The 22340-nt window shown below is 40.5% G+C and overlaps 1 protein-coding gene across 2 annotated transcripts in view; it reads right to left on the bottom strand.

The window, feature by feature from the left end:
* Nucleotides 1–22340, bottom strand: part of Lrp12 (LDL receptor related protein 12) — an 85081-nt gene that overhangs the window by 5465 nt on the left and 57276 nt on the right. For both annotated transcript variants that reach the window (XM_029469889.2, XM_021183312.3), the window contains 4 exons: nucleotides 14931–15066; nucleotides 10484–10686; nucleotides 8191–9295; nucleotides 6471–6603 (listed from right to left, as the gene is read on the bottom strand). In XM_029469889.2, the coding sequence (XP_029325749.1) occupies nucleotides 6471–6603; nucleotides 8191–9295; nucleotides 10484–10686; nucleotides 14931–15066 (1577 nt within the window). The remainder of the gene's footprint in view (nucleotides 1–6470; nucleotides 6604–8190; nucleotides 9296–10483; nucleotides 10687–14930; nucleotides 15067–22340) is intronic.

The raw sequence follows: 22340 nt of genomic DNA, 5'->3' as shown, positions 1-22340 counted from the left end.
TCTTCTCAGCACCTCATGGTACCTTCTCCAAAATTGACCACGTAATTGGGCACAAAACAGGACTCAACAGATACAAAAACATTGAAATTGTCCCATGCATCCTATCAGATCACCATGGACTAAAGCTGATCTTCAATAACAAAATAAATAATAGAAAGCCAACCTTCACGTGGAAACTGAACAACACTCTTCTCAATGATACCTTGGTCAAGGAAGGAATAAAGAAAGAAATTAAGGACTTTTTAGAGTTCAATGAAAATGAAGCCACAACATACCCAAACTTATGGGACGCAATGAAAGCATTTCTAAGAGGAAAACTCATAGCTCTGAGTGCCTCCAAAAGGAAACTAGAGAGAGCACACATTAGCAGCTTGACAACACACCTAAAAGCACTAGAACAAAAGGAAGCAAATTCACCCAAGAGGAGTAGACGGCAGGAAATAATCAAACTCAGGGGTGAAATCAACCAAGTGGAAACAAGAAAAACTATTCAAAGAATCAACCAATCAAGGAGCTGGTTCTTTGAGAAAATCAACAAGATAGATAAACCCTTAGCCAGACTCACTAGAGGGCACAGGGAAAGCATCCTAATTAACAAAATCAGAAATGAAAAAGGAGACATAACAACAGATCCTGAAGACATCCAAAACACCATCAGATCCTTCTACCAAAGGCTATACTCAACAAAACTGGAGAACCTGGATGAAATGGAGAAGTTCCTAGACAGATACCAGGTACCAAAGTTGAATCAATATCAGGTTAATGATCTAAACAGCCCTATATCCCCCAAAGAAATAGAAGCAGTCATTAATAGTCTCCCAACCAAAAAAAGCCCAGGACCAGATGGGTTTAGTGCAGAGTTCTATCAGACCTTCAAAGAAGATCTAATCCCAGTTCTTCACAAACTATTCCACAAAATAGAAACAGAAGGTACTCTACCCAACTCATTCTATGAAGCCACAATTACTCTGATACCTAAACCACAAAAAGACCCAACAAAGATAGAAAACTTCATACCAATATCCCTTATGAATATTGATGCAAAAATCCTCAATAAAATTCTTGCTAACCGAATCCAAGAACACATCAAAACAATCATCCATCCTGACCAAGTAGGTTTCATCCCAGGGATGCAGGGATGGTTCAATATACGGAAATCCATCAACGTAATCCAGTATATAAACAAACTCAAAGACAAAAACCACATGGTCATCTCGTTAGATGCGGAAAAAGCATTTGACAAGATCCAACACCCATTCATGATAAAAGTCTTGGAAAGATCAGGAATTCAAGGCCCATACCTAAACATGATAAAAGCAATCTACAGCAAACCAGTAGCCAACATCAAAGTAAATGGTGAGAAGCTTGAAGCAATCCCTCTAAAATCAGGGACTAGACAAGGCTGTCCACTTTCTCCATACCTATTCAACATTGTACTTGAAGTCCTAGCCAGAGCAATTCGACAACAAAAGGAGATCAAAGGGATACAAATTGGAAAAGATGAAGTCAAAATATCACTTTTTGCAGATGATATGATAGTATATATAAGTGACCCTAAAAATTCCAACAGAGAACTCCTAAGCCTGATAAACAGCTTCGGTGAAGTAGCTGGATATAAAATTAACTCAAACAAATCAATGGCCTTTCTCTACACAAAGAATAAACAGGCTGAGAAAGAAATTAGGGAAACAACACCCTTCTCAATAGTCACAAATAATATAAAATATCTTGGCGTGACTCTAACTAAGGAAGTGAAAGATCTGTATGATAAAAACTTCAAGTCTCTGAAGAAAGAAATTATAGAAGATCTCAGAAGATGGAAAGATCTCCCATGCTCATGGATTGGCAGGATCAACATTGTAAAAATGGCTATCTTGCCAAAAGCAATCTACAGATTCAATGCAATCCCCATCAAAATTCCAAATCAATTCTTCAACGAATTAGAAAGTGCAATCTGCAAATTCATCTGGAATAACAAAAAACCTAGGATAGCAAAAACTCTTCTCAAGGATAAAAGAACCTCTGGTGGAATCACCATGCCGGACCTAAAGCTCTACTACAGAGCAATTGTGATAAAAACTGCATGGTACTGGTATAGTGACAGACAAATAGACCAATGGAATAGAATTGAAGACCCAGAAATGAACCCACACACCTATGGTCACTTGATCTTCGACAAGGGAGCTAAAAACATCCAGTGGAAGAAAGACAGCATTTTCAACAAATGGTGCTGGCACAACTGGTTGTTAACATGTAGAAGAATGCGAATCGATCCATTCCTATCTCCTTGTACTAAGGTCAAGTCTAAGTGGATCAAGGAACTTCACATAAAACCAGAGACACTGAAACTTATAGAGGAGAAAGTGGGGAAAAGCCTTGAAGATATGGGCACAGGGGAAAAATTCCTGAATAGAACAGTAATGGCTTGTGCTGTAAGATCGAGAATTGACAAGTGGGACCTCATGAAACTACAAAGCTTCTGCAAGGCTAAAGACACCATCAATAAGACAAAAAAACCACCAACAGTTTGGGAAAGGATCTTCACCTATCCTAAATCAGATAAGGGACTAATATCCAATATATATAAAGAACTCAAGAAGGTGGACTCCAGAAAGTCAAATAACCCCATTAAAAAATGGGGCTCAGAACTGAACAAAGAATTCTCACCTGAGGAATACCGAATGGCAGAGAAACACCTGAAAAAATGTTCAACATCCTTAATCATCAGGGAAATGCAAATCAAAACAACCCTGAGATTCCACCTCACACCAGTCAGAATGGCTAAGATCAAAAATTCAGGTGACAGCAGTTGCTGGCGAGGATGTGGAGAAAGAGGAACACTCCTCCATTGTTGGTGGGATTGCAAGCTTGTACAACCACTCTGGAAATCAGTCTGGCGGTTCCTCAGAAAATTGGACATAGTACTACCGGAGGATCCAGCAATACCTCTCCTGGGCATATATCCAGAAGATGTCCCAACCGGTAAAAAGGACACATGTTCCACTATGTTCATAGCAGCCCTATTTATAATAGCCAGAAGCTGGAAAGAACCCAGATGTCCCTCAACAGAGGAATGGATACAGAAATTATGGTACATTTACACAATGGAGTACTACTCAGCTATTAAAAAGAATGAATTTATGAAATTCCTAGCCAAATGGATGGACCTGGAGGGCATCATCTTGAGTGAAGTAACACAATCACAAAAGAACTCACACAATATGTATTCACTGATAAGTGGATATTAGCCCAAAACTTAGGATACCCAAGATTTAAGATACAATTTGCTAAACGCATGAAACTCAAGAAGAATGAAGACCAAAGTGTGGACACTGTGCACCTTCTCAGAATTGGGAACAAAACACCCAGGGAAAGAGTTACAGAGACAAAGTTCGTAGTGGTGATGAAAGGATGGACCATTTAGAGACTGCCGTATCCAGGGATCCATCCCATAATCAACTTCTAAACGCTGACACCATTGCATACACTAGCAAGATTTTGCTGAAAGGACCCAAATATAACTGTCTCTTGTGAGACGATGCTGGGGCCTAGCAAACACAGGAGTGGATGTTCACAGTCAGCTATTGGATGTATCACAGGGCTCCCAATGGAGAAGCTAGAGAAAGTACCCAAGGAGCTAAAGGGATCTGCAACCCTATTGTTGGAACAACATGATGTACTAACCAGAACCCCGGAGCTCTTGTCTCTAGCTGCATATGTATCGAAAGATGGCCTAGTCAGCCATCAATGGAAAGAGAGGCCCATTGGACTTGCAAACTTTATATGCCCCAATATAGGGGAATGCCAGGGCCAAAAGAATGGGAATGGGTGGGTAGGGAAGTGGGGGGCGCTATGGGGGACTTTTGGGATAGCATTGGAAACGTAATTGAGGAAAATATGTAATAAAAATATTAAAAAAAAAAAAAAAAAGAAAGTATCTCTCGCAACTAGAAGAAAACCTAGGGGCCAGGGAGACAGCTGAACAGGCAGAGGTAGGCGCTTGCCTGCACGTCTGACCACCTGCGCTCGACACCTGGAGCCCACAAGGAGGAGGACAGAGAACAGACTCTTGGCAAGTTGTCTTCTGACCTCCACTGGATGGCACCATGACAGGCAGCCTCTTCCAAACACAATGATAAATAGGTTAATTAAAAGATAAATCATTTTGTCTAGATGAAAGTGTCAGGTGAGTTTTAAATCGTCTTCAAGCTCCACCTAGTGGCTGTAGACTTAGGGCAAGCATAGCTTTAATGAACCTCACACTGAGCATTTAAAACTAAGCAAGCAAAGGTTGGTGATGCAGTGCTCAAGGCCCAGCCTCTCACAGAAGCAAGAAGGAAGAAAATAGGCCAGCACCCTAGCCAGTGCTCTTCCCGTTTGCCATGTGCATACAGTCATGCCTGTACAGTCTGAAACAATTCAGCAAACAGAGGCTATCACTGCAGGAATATTTTCTAGCCAGCTTTAGTAAAATACACATCACCAGTAAGAAATGTGAAAGGTCTTTTTCTTTTGCCTATTAAGAAGAATCTAAATACAAAATTAAAAACAAATAGTAGTTCAAATTTAGAATGAACATCTCCCTCGACCACTCCTAGTGCTCAGTATTCAAACCACTGTCACGTGAGCCCGAGCTTCTGACAGACCCTCACCTCGCACACTTCCTACCGACATTCTCATTACCGTCAGTCACAAGCAGCAGGCAATCTCTGCTTAGCTGAGAGCCTGTTAACTGAGAAGCTGCAGATTTAACACTAGATTCTGTGTGTGTGTGTGGGGGGGTGTCACCGTAGCTTGGTGGGTAACTGTCTATGGTTCACTTGTGAAGCAGTAAGAGCTGACCAGAAAGGATTTCTACTTTGTACTAGGAGCAAATTACAAAATTATTTTCTTTTAAAAACTTACGGAAAGTTGATAATTTGTTACCAGAAATTTCAAATGTGAGAATTTGGCCTCATTAAACAAAGTTCAACAACTTATGTTATTTAAAATGCTGTTTAAATGGAATTCTTAATACTTTGTGGCTCTAGAGAATGAAGCAGTATGAAATAGACTTCAAAGTTACCTTGGCTTTTGGGACAGAATCTCTATACACTTGGAGTGCCATGACTGACAGAAAGTAAGCTGTCTCCATTGGGAGACTGGCAGGCAGCTACAATCCTGTGACCTAGGGTGGGGCTCTGGTGATTCACGGTAAGGGGACAGTTTCAGCAGGGCTATAGACAGACGTACACTAGCCATGTCCAACTGATCACAACTGTATATGTGAGTCTGGATGGGGGCTTGGGTGAGCATCCTTAGTGGGTAACAGCTATGGAATGTTGTCCCACAGCAGTGTTCTGCATGGGGCTGTCTGAACTCTGCCCCATGAGCCTCTTCCCTCAGTGGTTTTTAATTCATTCATATCCTCTCATAGCAACGGAGTACAGCCATGGGCAAACAGCTCCAAGTGAGCCCTTCAAATTCTTTTAGTGAGCTGGAAAACCAGAGGGAGCTGGAGAAGCCAGCTTGCAAATGGTCCTAGCAGTGAGCAGTCACATGATTTGTGCTCCTACTAGCTTTCCAGGGCACAGTGGGAAGGAGGTGATGGTAGCCAATGGAGGTAACCATGCTCTGTCACTTATCTTCAAAGAAACCGATGGTGGCAGTGCCAATGACAGAAACTATAATCGAGTTTTTTCTATTTTTTTTATATCTAACAATTTGACCAGCATAAATTCTGAATTAGAAATTACATCTGAAAAAATTAGAAATGACCATCTACAAATTCTCACTGAGGATTTGAAAGAATATCCAGCTAAGGTGACATGTGTCAGAAGTGAAAGGATGTTCAATTTAAAAGTGTTAAGGCACTAAAAAACTAATTTTTCCTAGTTCTAATTCTGAGTCATTTTTATAAATGTTTGTGAATATATTTAAAATTTAAATGCACACAAATGCTTATGACTAAAATAAGCTGCGGTACATTTTTATAGCTTGAAATGTTTTGAAAACTTCCTGAGAACTTTGAAGAACCAAAGAGTATTAGTTACAACCAAAAGAAAACGGACCCAATTCTTAAACTCTAAAACCCGGCTTCAAGTTCTCCCTTAAATTAGGGGCAAATATTCACTCCTCTTCAATTACTTTCACTTAAAATGGGTTGATATGCCATAAGTAATGTGTTAGTACATTAATTTTACCATTCATTCTTAAATCTCTAGATGTTCAATCAGAAAATTGGCCAAAGGCTTTAAATTTCAGTTCACCTGCTCACTTATCTCCAAAAGGAAAATGTCTCAGAATGACAGTTTTATAATTATAAAAATCAGAATTGTATAGATTCTGTGAAAATGTAATACAATTTATAAATTCAGTTGTCCATATATTTAATATTTGCATGATTGTGAAAATTCCTAAAGTTAAGAATCCCTGCTTTACTACTTGTAGACTTTAAAAGAGGATGAAACAGATTAGAATTCTCATTATACCTGATTGGGTGAACAGACAGGAAAATCTTCTACGGGTGGGATTAGTCCCTGAGCGATCAACTGTCCGTATGAGGGAGGAGCCTCTCTTCGGAGAAGTTCTGCTTCCACTCGTGACAACTGGGTCTCAAATGATCTTGGAGTAAAGAGAAGAAAAGGTTCAAAAGAAGGCAAGCAGCAATGTTCTGCCATCAGAACTGAAGCACTTGAATCTTTCAACTGGCTCACGCCACTGAACCACTTCTACTCTGGGAATGTAAAGCTGATGTGAAAGGTTGTCCAGAGGTGTTTATGCTAGTAAGAGCATAAATTACTATGTTTTAATAGACAGAAACGTCTGCTAAAGGAAATATCTGTACATGGTAAAATAACAGACTTTAAAGCCCCAAACCCCTACACTCTAGGAGATAATTGGTGACAGGTCTCAGCAGACACTTTGTCCATCAATTCCAACACAGGTGGACTGAAGTGATGTAATCGGAGCCCCAACTCTCCATTGGTAAAGTTTCCTAGCCATTTATATTTGCTCAGAGAAAAGATGCACAATGGCTCTTGTGGCCCCATGCATCTGTGCACCATCTGTGCTCTCTAGCTGTTCAGCATGGCTTTGCTAATTGATCATTTGTAGCTGTTAGGACTGAAGGCAGCTGTCCCCACAATGCCCTCTAGGGAGATGCCCCTGCCATTAACATCTCTCAATTTATCTTAAACCACACTGGAAGCTGCTCTCCTGAAGTCCATTCTCCCTGCCTAGCTTGTTACTCAACTGAGAACATGGCTCTCACTGAACTGCACATAGCCAGGCCGAGCTCCACTGTCATGTCATGTCAGTCCCTCATGTGTTTCCAAGGCTCCAGACTAAATGAATTACATGTGTATTCTTGGAGCAATGCTGGACATTCTTCTATATACTCCCCAGAGAAGACCCCTCCAGGATCTCCTCTCTACACCCTACTCACCTATTTCAAATGGCAGCTCCTGGAATAAGGACTGTCACATGCCCCTATCATGAGGACATCTATGCTACTTTGTCTTGGAGACTTTAGACCACTCACTGTGCTCAGCTTACTCACCCAACAAGTCTCTCCTCATCATGAGCCTGCTTGTGAGACTGGCTCATTCATTTCCTTCTCACTTGTAGAATGGTATAAACATTGGACTCTCAGATATACGGCACTACTGAATATTTATGAAAACAAGATAAAACTGTAACGGAGAATAACAGCTTACACTAAGTTAGTAAATATAACATTGACTCTTCTCGCCTGATAAAGCTAAATAATACTTTGTACTATGTTTATCTTTGACCATTGGGCTTTTCATTCTAATTTTATGTATCCTAAATTTATATATCTCTAAGCCACATCAAAAGGAATAACGGCAAACATTTGGGGCACACTTTGAAATCTTCCCTGTTTTTGTGTGTGCATGAGTGCATGAGTGTGCTTTCCTGTTGAATCTGACCTTGGGTGTCAATCTTCAGTAACCATCCACCTTTCCCTGAGACCTGGAGATTTCTAATCAGGTTAGACTGGCTGGCTGGCAAAGCCCAGGGACCCAAACATCTCTGCTGGAACTAACATGTGTCCACCAGCACGTCCAACTGTGTGTGGGTACTCAAGCTTGTGTGGCAAGCACTTGACCAACTAAGCTGCCCCATACCCAGCCCCTGGGCCACACTTTATTGCAGAAATTGTAAACTAAAGTCTGTCTTGATACTGACCTCCGTTCAAACATTCTCAGAGAATAAAGCTTGCAAGTGCACCCCAATGCAATGACGAGCAGCAGGCCACAGATGAGGCTCCCGATGACTGCTGCTGTTATGACTCTGGTAGGCACAATGACTGGGCAGTTCTCCTCGTCACTGCCATCACCGCAGTCATCCTGGGAATCACACACCCAGCTTTCAAACACACAGCGGTTGTTTTTACAGTGGAAATTCCCTGGCTGGCAAAAGAAGCAGTTTTTTTCATCAGAGCCGTTCGGACAATGGTTTTGGTAGTTGCAGCGATCAGAACGAGGGTAGCAGACACCATTTCGAGAACATGGAAATTCTTCCTTTTGGCACATGGTACAATTGATTTCATCCCTTCCGTTTGGGCAATGCCAGTACCCATCACAGCGCTGCTGCTCTGTGTAGCATCCCCAGTTGCCCCCACAGGGTATTTCCCATGGCAAACAGAAGCCATCGACTTGGTAAGTAGCGTTGAACCCTCTTGCAGCATTCACTTTATCAGCACAGAAATGTACTCTTATCTGTCCGGAGGAAGAAACGACCGTCAGAGGAGCGTGAGAATCAAAAGCAGTTAGCACCCGCAAGAGCTTGCGAGGATTCTCCTCCAGTCCATCATATATTTTGACATAATCACCATACCCGGTACCATCAAGTTTAAAGTCAGTGAACCGTAAGATGACTTTCCGATGGTCACCAGTGTCTATCAGCCAGGTGCAGTTACTTCCAGGAGGATAAAAGTCGGGGTAGTTGGGAGAATTGAAGGTGCCATAGAAGTATTTTAACCACTGTCCGCATGTCGGCATGTCACAGTCTATCTCGTCTCCTAGGTCCAGGCAGTCAATGTTCCCATCACACTTTAAGGACTCAGGGAGACACGTGTAAACTTTGGTGAAGCGGGACAGACACTGGAACTGGTTGTAGGCACAGGGTTGGAAAGCAGTCGTTGTTGGGGGGTGAGCATCGTTGGCACAGACCTCCTCGTCAGAACTATCTCCACACTCGTCCATGCTGTTACACTTCCAGGCTTCTGGAATACACTTTCCATTACCACAGCGGAACTGATCACAGGCACAGTTTGGCTCCTCAGATCTCCCTGGAGAGGTGGCAAGGAAAGAAGAACACAAGTAAAGCTCACCCAGAACTTGAACAGACAGTGCACACCTTACAATGATGGTGACTGAGCTCCTGTGATACATACGGCTGTTAGAAACCGTGTCCGCAGCCGGGCGGTGGGGGCGCACACCCTTAATCCTAACTTTTGGGAGGCAGAGGCCAGCATATTTCTGAGTTGCAGGCCAGCCTGGTCTACAAAGTGAGTTCCAGGACAGCCAGGACTACACAGAGAAGCCCTGTCTCGAAAAACCAAAAAAAAAAAAAAAGAAACCGTGTCCGTGTTAAGAGTATGTTTGGTTCTCCTGGGAGACTAGCACGGGCACCACATATCAACAATCCCATCTATTAAATGTTGTTTGTTCCTTTCCCACAGAGTTCCTTGCACTTTAACCTAATATAGAAGGGTCAATTCTATTTGGTAGAGAGCTATTTCACTGTAGAACATTTAGTGAAATGATTTAAGACACATGAGCCGAAGAACACACTGTGTGAAGAATGTAACCCTTTACAACATAGAGCACAGTGAGAGAGGTTTAAAGAAGGAAATCACTCTAGTAACTGCTTTCAAGTATCTTTCTTGTCTCTGTATGCAAACACGGCAGTAACTTACTGTGTTCACTATGCTGTGTCTACAATTTAGGTCTGCTTTGGATACACTGTCATTTCAACTTTAAATTGCTTACAGTTCATGTAATCATGATCAAAGACTTCCCCATGTGCATGACTTTGTCATGTTTGGAAATGGTTTCAGAAAAGCAAAAATGTAAAAGTCTGAGACTATACACTACGCTGGTGGGGTGGGTTCAGTCTTTTGTTTAAGGTGTAATGAAAACAGGAATTCATACACCAAAACCTATGCTCTGATGTCATGTTTGAGATATGGACAAATGCTTGAAAGAGGCTTGGAGAAAAGTGTACTTTCAAGGCAAATAATAAGATGTTTTTTAAAAAAGACTTTAGTTCATGAAATTAATAATTTTATTATGGTTATACAAAACGTCAAACTGGAATCTCAAATTTGAAGGCATCTGACTCAAGCTTCTAATCTTCATCTCAGCTGCCTGAGGGTCAATCATGATTGACTGGATACTGCTCAGAAAGTTAACCACAAAGTAACTGAGTGGTAACACCACAACATATGGTGCAGCATTTCCTTTTAAAAACACACCTGAAAAATACGCCAGCCTGAAGCCTTTCCTGGACACGCTGTCATCTGAGTGGAACCGGATCCAAACGTGGTCTTGGGAAGAGATATATGGTGGCGGAATTGTGGACCCACAAGCTCTGTAACTTTCAATATTCTTGTATGTTTCTATTGTCAGCCAGTCCAAAGTGCATCTTCTGGACCCCTGGATATCAAAATCCTGAAAACTATAACAAGAGAGAGAGTAGGAAGGGACTTTAAAAACAATTGACAAGAACGTCCATAAAGATGCCATGTAACTGAAGACAAAACTCCAAGTCCCTGCTTCTTCTGCCCTAGCAGCAGTTGCACCCCAGCAACACATACCTGCTTCTACATTCCTCCTGCATGCATCTCCCTACACTTCCAGAATGGTCTTTCTCTTCATAAGGGCAAGACCAGATTCCAAACCAAGCTGACCACCAGCTGACAGCACATAGTCCTTTTGTTTACATAGTTAAGAAAATATATTTCCAATCCCTATCGTCCTACATTTCTTCATGTTTGAGCCAGAAACTCGAGCATGAAGAAATGTGCTTAGAGAGGCTCCTCTCTCTCTTCCATTAGACTCCATCACCTACCTCCTTAAAGCAGCGTCGCTAGCATTTTCTGGACAGCAAATCAGAACGATGGGGGTGAGAAGTTAAGGGGGGCAATCAAAAGAGTAACATTTGTTTGAGAAGTCCCTGAGTTTAAGAATACTCTTTCATATAAATCACTTTATAGTTGAGCATTATCATGTAGTTCTTAAAATACGGGCACAAGTAAATGACAGAAAATCAAACAAGAACATGAAAGCAGTCACTGCTTGTAGAAATGAGAAATACAATTTTGCTTGCAACATCTGAATATGGCTCGCTAACAAATGAAAATCTGACTTTAACTCTGCTTCTGATTTAAATCAAGTTAAGGAAGTTAATTGGAAGGATTATGTCAAGCTGTTTTCTTGTTCAATGCTCTGAGCAACTCTAACTCAGGCTGTTTGTCTCTGGCCTTCCATTATTACGTACGGTGCTTTCAGAGATCTCTACACATAGGCATCTCTCTCTTACACATGAGGAGTCAGATTTTCATAGTACATTTACGTTTTTAACAGTCTAAAAATACTACTTACATGGAAAAGTTATTAGAACTGTGATTTGTCTTAGTCAACATGCCAATAGGTATATATTACTATAAGTATTCAAATATATCCACTAGCTACATTTAAATGCACTTATATCTTGTAAGGCTATTTGTTTTTATTAATTAAGAAACATTTTGGTAATTAGTTCATATGTCTTACTAGACCACCAAGTACTGAGTGGACAAAAAAGGCTATGAAGAACCCCTGATGTCATCCACACTTCAGTGTCTGAGAAGCGTCTGTTACAGGTTGACGTCATTCGCTCTATCTTAGCATTTGCTTCTTTCACACAGTCTGGAGTTTGGGGCATGAGCTTACGCTGGGGAAGGGTCTGTAGATGGACTTCCCCTTCTGCCTTATCTCCTGTGTCCCCTCTCTAGATTTCTACTTTACAACTAGTCTTGTGTATCCTGCCATGGGGCCAGCTTGTTGCAAACTCATTCATATTTGCCAGGAGGCACTGTTTTCTTCACATGCTTTCTTAAACAAACAGCCAGACCCTGGTCCTTGGCTCTGACTCCATATTCTATGTGTATGGCTGAGGGAGAAGGGTGAACCGGTTTATGTCTTCAGTTCTAAAGTGTACACTGGGAGCTCTCACTTGTGCATTCTAGGGTCTTCCGCCCTACTTCAAATTAGACCGCTTAAAGAGGCAGGATGATCCAGGTCACTGGCTACACATCCAGGTCTGGTCCTTAAAATATTAAACAAACAAAAACTAGCATACTGTATACCATATTCCTGTATATTTCATCTTATTGAGGATTTTAATTTCATCTTAAATTTAAAGGTGAATGCTCATTTTATCCTTACTTAAATAGATATTTTAAATCATCTACCTGGAAGTGATATGCCTTTTGTTTTACTTATTAAAAAGTAAATCAATATAAAGTTTCCTATCATGAGCTCACTTGAACATCTGGATGGGTTACATATGATCATGCATAGGACTCTTTGAATAACTTAAAACCATATTTTAATAACCGCACATGAAATGCTTGTCTCTATGTACATCCATTGTTATTTTTTCTAAAAAAATTGGCTATTGTTACAATAAAGACTTTATTACTAAAGTCATCATTTATCTGTGTAAATCTAAATTCATTAACTCCTTCCTAAGTATGGAAAAACCCCCGTAAGTGTGGGATTCACTTCCGGCTTTGTTCTGCATTTCAGCAATACCCTATGTTTTCAGTGTATTTTGCTTTGTGAAGTCTCCACGATGCAACACACAATGAAATTCTCACAGCAGTTTTCCAGAGCATTCGGTGCTGCAAGAATTTCCAAGTTTTACATGAGCGCGCTGGGAAGCTACAATTTCTAAAAAGCTTTATTTTTTACATTATGCACATGGCATATGTAGGGTGTGTGTGTGTGTGTGTGTGTTGTCTGGATATATTTAAATAAACCACATGTGTATAGTGCCCTGGAGGCTAGGATGGTGTCAGAGTCCCTAGAACAGACCGCACAGACAGCTAGGAGTCTCCAGGGGAGTGGGGTCTGGCAACAGAGCTCTGCTCTTCTGTAAGACCAGGAAGTACTCTGAGCTGCTGAGCTACAATTTTAACTTTTAGGTTCAGATACAACTTCCTATTATTTCTAGTTTTATAGTAACAGCCCCATTTGGTAAAAATATTATTCTGTTAGTATATTCATGCTTAGTCATATTACAAATTACAGAAAGCAGCCGAACAGTCAGACTCCAGCTTGGGTGGTGTTTCTGCAGACATACATACTGTCAATCAGGGGAGACACTCACATTTGTCACTTCTTAAGTTCCAGGAACTAAGGGAAAATACCATACAGCTGTGGCTTACAGCTTCCACAGAGGAGGCATGGGAAGGAAGATGGTTATTTCTCAAGGGACTGGTTGTCTCGTTACGTGGAAATACACAAAAAGTAAACTAAGTTACATACTTTATTGTAAAAATGTAAAAGGGGTTTGAGGCAATGTCCCCCAGACCACCTTGTAAGTCTAAAGCTTCGATCCCACCCCTAACACTCAAAGGGAGTGAGTGCCTCCTGCTCTGGTCTCGCTGCCCACTGCACTCCTTTGATTAGGCCCATTATTTCCCCTAACAATCTTGACATATGACTGTAAGAAATCATCAGCAGGTTACTAAATAACCACTTTTTAATCTTACTCTCACAGTATTTATCTCTAGAAAGTTATATACTTTACAATTTAACCTTTTCATACAACATTTATATTAGAATCTGAAGCTGATGGTGAGTTTTCATAGAAATGCCATATATGGGGGCCTTAGAAGTGGTTCATGGGAGTTAAGAGTGCATGTGTATGTATGCACATGTTCCTGTGGGAACAGACATGTACATGTGGCCAGAGGTCACGTCAGCTGGTTCTTGTTCCTCAGACTCCACTAACCAATGTTTTCTGAGAGTTTTTCTAGCTGCACTGGAATTTGTCAAATGGGAGGTTTGGCTGTTCAAACTCAGGTTTTCATGTGACACTTTTGTGACTCAATAGTCTCCCCAGCCTTCACTTTATATTCTTAAACAATGTTATTTTGCTTCTAAGTTATAAAAAGAGGGCAGAGGAGAAGGCTTTGTGGACAGGTGCTTGCTACTCGCCCACACAAGGCCCTGACTTGGATGTCAAGAACCCATGTGGCATGGTGGTACATGTTTCTAAGCCCAGTGCTTAGAGGGGTCAGGGGGTACAGGCTCATAACCAGAGCTCACTGGCCACCAGTCCAGCTAAAAGACAGCTCCAGCTTCAGTAAGAGACCCTTCTGAAAAGGAAAGGCGCAGAGGAAGAGAGGACTGCACGTCAGCACGTGAAGACATGGTGAACATCCTGCACACGCAAACATCAGCCTCCAGCCTCCATGTGCAGACATGGTGAACACCCTGCACATGCAAACACACAGCAAAGAAATACAAAACATTGCAAGATATCCTTAATAGCATGGTTAAAGCTTTACGAGCACACACCTCTGCAATCCCATTTTAACTCCCTTAACTAATAAGACGAAGGTTATGGAATGGGTCTCTGAGCTGCATAGTGAGTTTTGTTTGTCTACACATTGCTAAAGACTTCTCTGGATTCTCATAAGCTACTTAGACAATTATACTTTTGTTAAGAAGCAGTTGCAATGTCTGCGTGTAGTGATGTCCTCGTAATGTGCTGAAAGAACGCTGACTAGATCACTACTCACTTTTTAAATGGCACTGATAGCCATAGCTTACTTTTGGTCTGTAAAACATTGCATATTGCTGTACCTATAGAAATCGTATTCATATCTCTAAATAAAAGAATAATAATATGAAAGGTATCAGGGTTACCTTATAGTAATGATCTCCCCTGGGTTTGCCCTTATGAGCCAGCTGCAGTTGACTTGGGCAGGATAGTCTGAAGGCCAGCCTGGACTCGTGATTATGCCACTCGGTGCTCGAATTTGTTCTGGAGTCTCCCCACAAGCTGGAAGAGAGCCACAGCAACCTTAGCTAGTCATGACACCTTAAATTAAAACAGCATTTCTCTGAAAATCCAAACCACTTCAGACATCAAATCACATGCAGGAAGACCTGCTTCAGCAGGCTCAGAAAGCCTCTCTTGTCTACGGTGGCATTTTATTTTCTTCTCTAGAGGAACCTTCTCCTTATTTGGATATTCCTAGCAAACAAGGAGCTTTTCCAGTGAGATCATGCAGACATCAGAGCTTTAAAGTCTAAGCATAAAAATCAGTCAATTCCCCAATCCACATTTTTCAAATTGATTTTTAAAATTTATTTTGTTGTGAGCTACCTAGTTCAATATTTATTCAATAAATGTGCTTAGATCTTTAGGATCATCAAGTTGTTTTTAGTGAGCTTTAAATAACCATATGATACTGAGCTATAGTTTTTGATACAAAGGAGACTGGATAAAGACAGTAAGATATTAAAACACCATTGCTGCATTACTCTAGAAGAGCATCAGGCATAAATACAGGGTTGTGATCTGAATGAAAAGCCCCCATAGGCTCACACGTTCCAATACCTGGTCCCTGGTTTGTGGCAATATTTGGGTAGGTTTAGGAGGTGTGGCCTTGCTGAAAGAAGTATGTCACTGTGAGAGGGACTTTGAGGTTTCAAAAGCTACTGTCATTCCTAGTTCACATTTCCTGTTTGTGAGCTCTTTCAGGTGGCTCAGCAACCACACACTCTGGTTCCTGGCCACAGCCTCTGGAAGAGCCTCTGATTCCCCCTGGAATCACAACCACCCCTTCTTCTATAAGTTGCCTGGGTCATGGAGTTTTATCACAGTAAGAAAAAAAATAACTAAGACAGGGCTCTTGAAAGATCCTAAACTATTAAAAACTAAACTTCTGAAGTGATACTTAAAATACCACTGTCATTAAATATGTGTATACCACTAAAGAAAACATTTAGGCTTACCCTGTTTTCATTTATCTAGAACCCTGCTGATAACCTGACAATGTGTTCTCCCTCAATACAAATAAAAACGCTTGGCCAGACAGGAAAGAAAAGGAGAAAGAAACCAAAGAAAGAAAGCAGGAAAGAAAACAGATGAGGAACAAGAAAAAATAAAGTTAGCTAAAGGTTTTAGTAGAACATAAACCCTGGTAAACTATCATTTCATACAATTTTAATGAGCTCTGTTGGCCGACTTCTAAGGTAATGGCTGACTAGAAGAAGCTGCACACTAGTAGTGAAGAGAACAGCTGCTAAGGGTACAGAAAGAATTACTGGAGATCCTGAGACAACTTTCAGAAAAATGAAAAAGTTGTATATCAAAGTAAAAAAACAAAACAAAACAAAGCAAACTGATGTGCTCATCAATGTCCCAATTAATTAACTAATTAGCATCTGTACTTTAAAGAGCACTGCAGAAGGAGAAAATGAGTTAGTATGAGCAATGTACTCAGCCGCACATATTGCCTGAACTCTGACACTAAGTTTAAAAAATCCGACGACCAGACTTGAAGGCAGACAAATATCCTCATTGCAATTTATAACAGGCAAACTCTTCCTTTTAAACAGAGGTTGATGCTACTCAGTTTAGGCTAAGAGCAACAGGAAATAAACTGCATAGTTTAAGAAATGTCATTGATGGTGTTCAAAATAAAGCAAGCCAAATTGTCTCCAGTCAATTTTTGGATCTACAGAACAAGTGACTGTCTGTAGAAAATCCACTATTGATGTTTTAAAATATGTCCTACTCAGAGAGCAAGCCTAAGAAGGAGTCAGGATGCACTGCCAAAGGGCTCAGATGCGAACCACTGTTAGATCATGGAGAGCCATGGCTGAGAATACAGGACACACATACCATATTTCACTGCCCAATCTTAATCACTTAGTAATTGATTGTGGCTGTCTGTCTGGCTATGTATATGCATTTAAGTATTTATTGTTGTCCTTAAGTTTCATTGCTAGTAAATGTCTTGAGCTGGGCATGGTGGAACCCTCTCCAGTCCCAGCACTTGGGAGGCAGAGAAGGAAGATCAGGAATCTGAGGTCATCTCTGACTACACCTACACCACAGAGTAAATTCCCTCCTTTGCAAGGAAAATGATTGATTGTGATGAATGATGGTTCAAAAAGAATCAGTTTCTCCAAGTGTAATTCCATTATACAAGCTCAGGGACAATGGAGTACAATTTTGCTTCCGTTCACTGATGCAGCCACGGTAATCTCAGGAGATAATATTCTAAAGACCTTCTTGTTACTTTTTACCAAAGCAACCAGGACCCTGGATGCAGGAGAGTCTGACACAGCAGAAAACCTCCAACTGTTAAATGAATACTAGACTAACTCTAAGGGGAAACTAGAAAGATTATTATTGTATTACTAGTTTTTTAAATTAGGTTTTAAGAAAAAAATCCAAGTGAAGCCAATAGGTGGTGCTCACATCAAAAAAAAGGTAAAACTTTTGTGTGATACACAGGACAGATGAATGCACATATACATGCATAAGCACACATGAACATGAGCAAGTACACACAAATACACATGAACACATGTATACAAGTGCACAGGGCTGAGACATTCTGCCACAGATTGGGTTAAGGCTTAATACACTTATAATTTCACCTGTATTCATAGTGACATACATCATTCCCCTTAGTAAATACAAAACTAAACTACAGTATTAAGGATTGTCCTTAGATTCATACTCCCACTTTGTTTTGCACATTCATAGAATGGCAGAATTTGGCATTTTGATCCTGTGGATTTAAAAGAGGCCTCAACTGATCTATAAACTCATTAAAACTGTGTGTTAATATGATTTCACACAAGTACATATATCATTGTATAAATTTTAAATCAGGGTTAACATAACAATCTCCTAAAATATTATTTATCATTGTTTATGGTGATCTATTTCATTTTAGTCAATACACCCAAGTATAATGTATTGGGTTTATAGCACAATCATAACATTGTCTCATATACCTAGGAAAAATGCATTAAATTCCCAAAACAAACTTAAACTGTCCTTTTTCTGTTTTGGGTAAGAGTTTGTCTGTACTATGCTGATCAACTGGGATGGGAAGGCCCACAGGCTCTCTCTTCCATCTGCCATTACTGCCTTTCCTGCAGTATAAACTATTTAAACTTACCTAGTTGTAATTTCTTCATGTTAGACAAGTAGTAACTGCTTGACTACCTCCAACTTCTACTTCAGCTTTCTGGCCCCTTATCACTTTTGTCTGTGGTGCATTTCTGAAAGCTCGCCAGGATAAGCAAGATATTTCTTTCTTTTCATACTTTGCATTCATTTGATCCACTAAAATCACTTTCAATTCTAACCTTAGCCATAGAAACTACACACACACCCACACCCACACACACCTCACTACCAAATCCAGTGACCCCCAGTTTTCGAGGTACTTATCTTTTCAGAGCACCTGGCATTAACCTTTTTTGCCTCTTGATGGGGTCCACCATGTATCTGTGGCTCTCCTCCGTCTGCCCTCTTGGATTAGTGCCCTCCTCTGGCTCTCTGGTTGGGTGTATCCATGGCGTGTCCTGGAGTCTCTGCTCCACTGTCAGCACACTTCACACATGTGCAAGCTCAACTACAGCCTACAGGATATGTGTTTAATTAAGCTCTAGTCAGAGAGTCTGCATGGTCAGATGCTCACTGGACTAACATGGCCAGAGCCTTGTGCTTCCCAAACCCTTCTCTCTGTTCTACATTCCATTTTCACTGGTGCCAGCATCATCTGGTCAATAAAAGGAAATTTATGTCAAGAATATCACAGGGTGCCTCCGAAATTCACAAACTAGATTTGGTAATGAGGAAAACTGGAAGCTTCATCTGGAAACCAAGTTTGCTTTCACTACAAAAGTTACCAAGGCCCAACCTTTGAATTAGTGCCTTTCAACCCGCATTTCTTTCATGATATTAGTGCTCTATACATGGCACCATCCCATCTCACCCCAACACTTCAGCTCTGATGCTTAATTGCAACTGTAATGTGAAGTAGTTTACTGTGTTTAATGTGACTAAATCTAAGCCGATTTTTTTCTTGCTTTTAAGTGGGTATTCAAATGGTGAAGACTAAGCAAAGGGTATTGAAGGTATAAATGCAATTACTTTGATAAAGAAATTATCTGCTTTGATTGACTGAAGTATGGTCAGTAAATAATATCACATATACCAAGTCAGACTGGTAACTGGTAAAGCCTGGCTTGCTTCAGGGAAGCCCAGGCTCAGTTCAGCAGGAAGGGAAGCAGAAGAAAGGTCATCTATGCTCCAGAGTGAAAAAGAATCACACAGAGTGAGTTGCTGGATGAAACCAGGGTGAGGATGGGGGTAGGCCACATGCTCACCAAACTTTTTAAAAGAAGCAGTTTTGTTTGCTTTAATCTCATGTGCACTTGTGTCTTACGTGCCTGTGTGTCTAGGTGAGGGAGTCAGATCCAGAACTGGAGTTACAGTTGTGAGCTGCCAAGTGGGTGATGGGAATTGAACCCAGGTCTTCTGGAAGAGCAAAGCCATCTCTCCAGATCTCACATTTAGAACGTTTTGTTTTAGAACAAAACGCTTGCATCTTCAGCCCCTTTAAACCCCACCTTTCTAGACTTTAACAGAAATCCTAATTTACAGTATTTCAATTTTGACCTTCTTTTACATACATTCATTCAATCCAGGCCTTCTCTATTGATTACACATAATTATAAGGTCTAGTTAATTCTTTACAAGAGTTTTAATTTACATGCACTTGGCAAAGGGAGGAATTTTGTTAGTATAATATAAAGTTGTATGGAAAGTTTCTTAGCATGCTAATGACTTAAGGTAGGAGTTAAGGGGGAAAGCCCGGGAAAACCTTCCTTCATCACAAGCAGTGGCGACTTAGGGCTAAAGAGCTGCCTGCTTTCTTGGATGCTCTTGGGAAGCTGCAAGTGCTGAAGGATTTGGGAAGCTACCACACACCTTGTTAAAACAAAGCACCTTCCTAGGGAAGGATTTGTCTGCAATCAATTGGTTTCGCGTTGTTTTGGTTATGTTGGTCCCTGTTGGAAATGAATGCCTTGAAGAAACAAGCATGAACCCAGGCCTATGTGGCCGTGCAATACAAACCAACTGTAAATTCAAAAAAGTCTATGGATATCTGACGACATAAGTATTGTGACTAGTATTTTTTTCTACAGTTACAAAGTTCAACAGCTATAAGAGATATATCAGCATCACTTTTCTGAAAAGTCTTGTTTTAGTGTAAGCACAAGGTTTCCAAGAAAACACACATACACACACACACACTCTCACACACACGCTCGTGTGTATACTTGCACACATGGTATATATACATATACACATGCACCCATGCATGTACCCATGGCATGTCAAAATTGCTAGATTCTTTGTTCATTTTGCTTAATAAATTTCATAGTTAGCATCATAAATTGTTTATTTTTTTAACACAAACATCACCACTCCCCCCTAAAAAATACCCCACCAAATCTACTTAATTTTCTTTGGTGGATACCTTTAGACATAAACAAAAACTCACGCATGAATGATGACACACATCTAAGATTTTATAAATTCTCCATTAACTCCAGGAATACAACCACAACAATCAAATTGTTAACTCAAAAGACAGAACTTGCTGTGGTTGGTGGCATCTGCACTTGGGAGATGAAGGCAGGAAGACTGGGACATTGAAGCCTACTTAGGGTAGAGAGCAAGACCCATCTTGGCAAACCTTAGTCAATTAAACAAGGAGAAAACCAGCAACAAGAGTGAACAATGGCAGCTTCTAAGGTGCAGGCCCAGGCATATGCCCCTGATGAGCGGAGAGCACCTCAAAGTCCATCACTCACTCACAGGCATTTGCAGGGACTTAGAGAAAACAATGACATTGTTACAACCCTAAGGAGGCTAAGCCACTCAAAGGGCTTAACTAAATACTGTTCTCCTGTTATTTAGGAGAAAATTATCTCAAGAATGAAGGGGTTGAGGTCCTTTGATGGATTTCTTAGTAAGAATTTTTATTTAGTTTACTAGTTTAAAATAGTTGTCATTTGTAAGACTTAAAAATTAAGCAAAACTAATAAAATACAAAGCTTCAAGTTTATATTGATATATCAATAATATTACAGTAAAAGCAGAGAGTTGTGGTTGTAAAAGTAGATTAATATACCAGGCTTTTCTCTCTAAACAGTCATTTTTACAGCAGTCATTTAAAACTGGAGGCTTCGGATGACCTCTATTAAGATGAGGATGGGAGAGATGAGATCATGTCAAAGTCATGTCAAATAAATCCTGCAATTTCAGACTTCATGGGTTTTAAAGCTTAGAAAAAGGAGTTAGCAATGAAATTTATGATTTGACCCAAACTACTTGTAAAAGAAAATGTACAATTTCCTGTTCAAAGGATGAAAACCCAGGTTGCTTTTGAAAACTGACAAGGGTGGACATTTTATAGCAACAAGTGGCTGAGACCAAGAGGCACATAAATTGTGCGCAAGTTTTGGTTGTACAAATCACAGAACTTAGATACAAGTTAGTAACTACACTCACTGACTACTGAATTTCACAAGGCAAACATGAAGGGCATGAAAAAAAAAAAACCCTGATATTCCACAGAAATAAGACCTGTGGAAGGATGTACAACCATCAGTTGAATCTAAAAAATGCAAGTTATTATAAGAACTATGTAATGAGTACAAGGATAAATTACACCACACATATACTTAAGGTAACTTTTTAAATGCTATACTTAACATAATCTCTACAAGATAACCTGAGCCCTGTCCTTTCTCATCTGTGAGTTTCTCCTGGCTACTGTCAATGACCCCGAGTCACTGCCTTCTGAACATGCTGCTTCAGAACACGCTTTCTTTTTTCTTTCTTTTTTTTTTTTTTATGATTATACTTGGGTACTTTAATGAAATCAATGTGTGGGGAGGTTTTTTTTTAATTGGGTATTTATTTCATTTACATTTCCAATGCTATCTCAAAAGTCCCCCACATGCTCCCCCACCCACTCCCCCACCCACCCACTCCCACTTCTTGGCCCTGTCGTTCCCCTGTACTGAGGCATATAAAGTTTGCAAGACCAATGGGCCTCTCTTTCCACTGATGGCCGACTAGGCCATTTTCTGATTCATATGCAGCTAGAGACACGAGCTCCGGAGGGTACTGTTTAGTTCATATTGTGGTTCCACCTATAGGATTGCGGATCCCTTTAGCTCCTTGGGTGCTATCTCTAGCTCCTCCATTGGGGGCCCTATGATCCA

The sequence above is a fragment of the Mus caroli genome, unplaced genomic scaffold (genome assembly GCF_978045245.1).
Source record: "Mus caroli unplaced genomic scaffold, Mus_caroli_1 scaffold_16, whole genome shotgun sequence".
Classification (NCBI taxonomy): domain Eukaryota; kingdom Metazoa; phylum Chordata; class Mammalia; order Rodentia; family Muridae; genus Mus; species Mus caroli.
The sequence above is the reverse complement of the archived record's forward strand: the minus strand, read 5'-3'. Positions and strand labels throughout refer to the sequence as shown.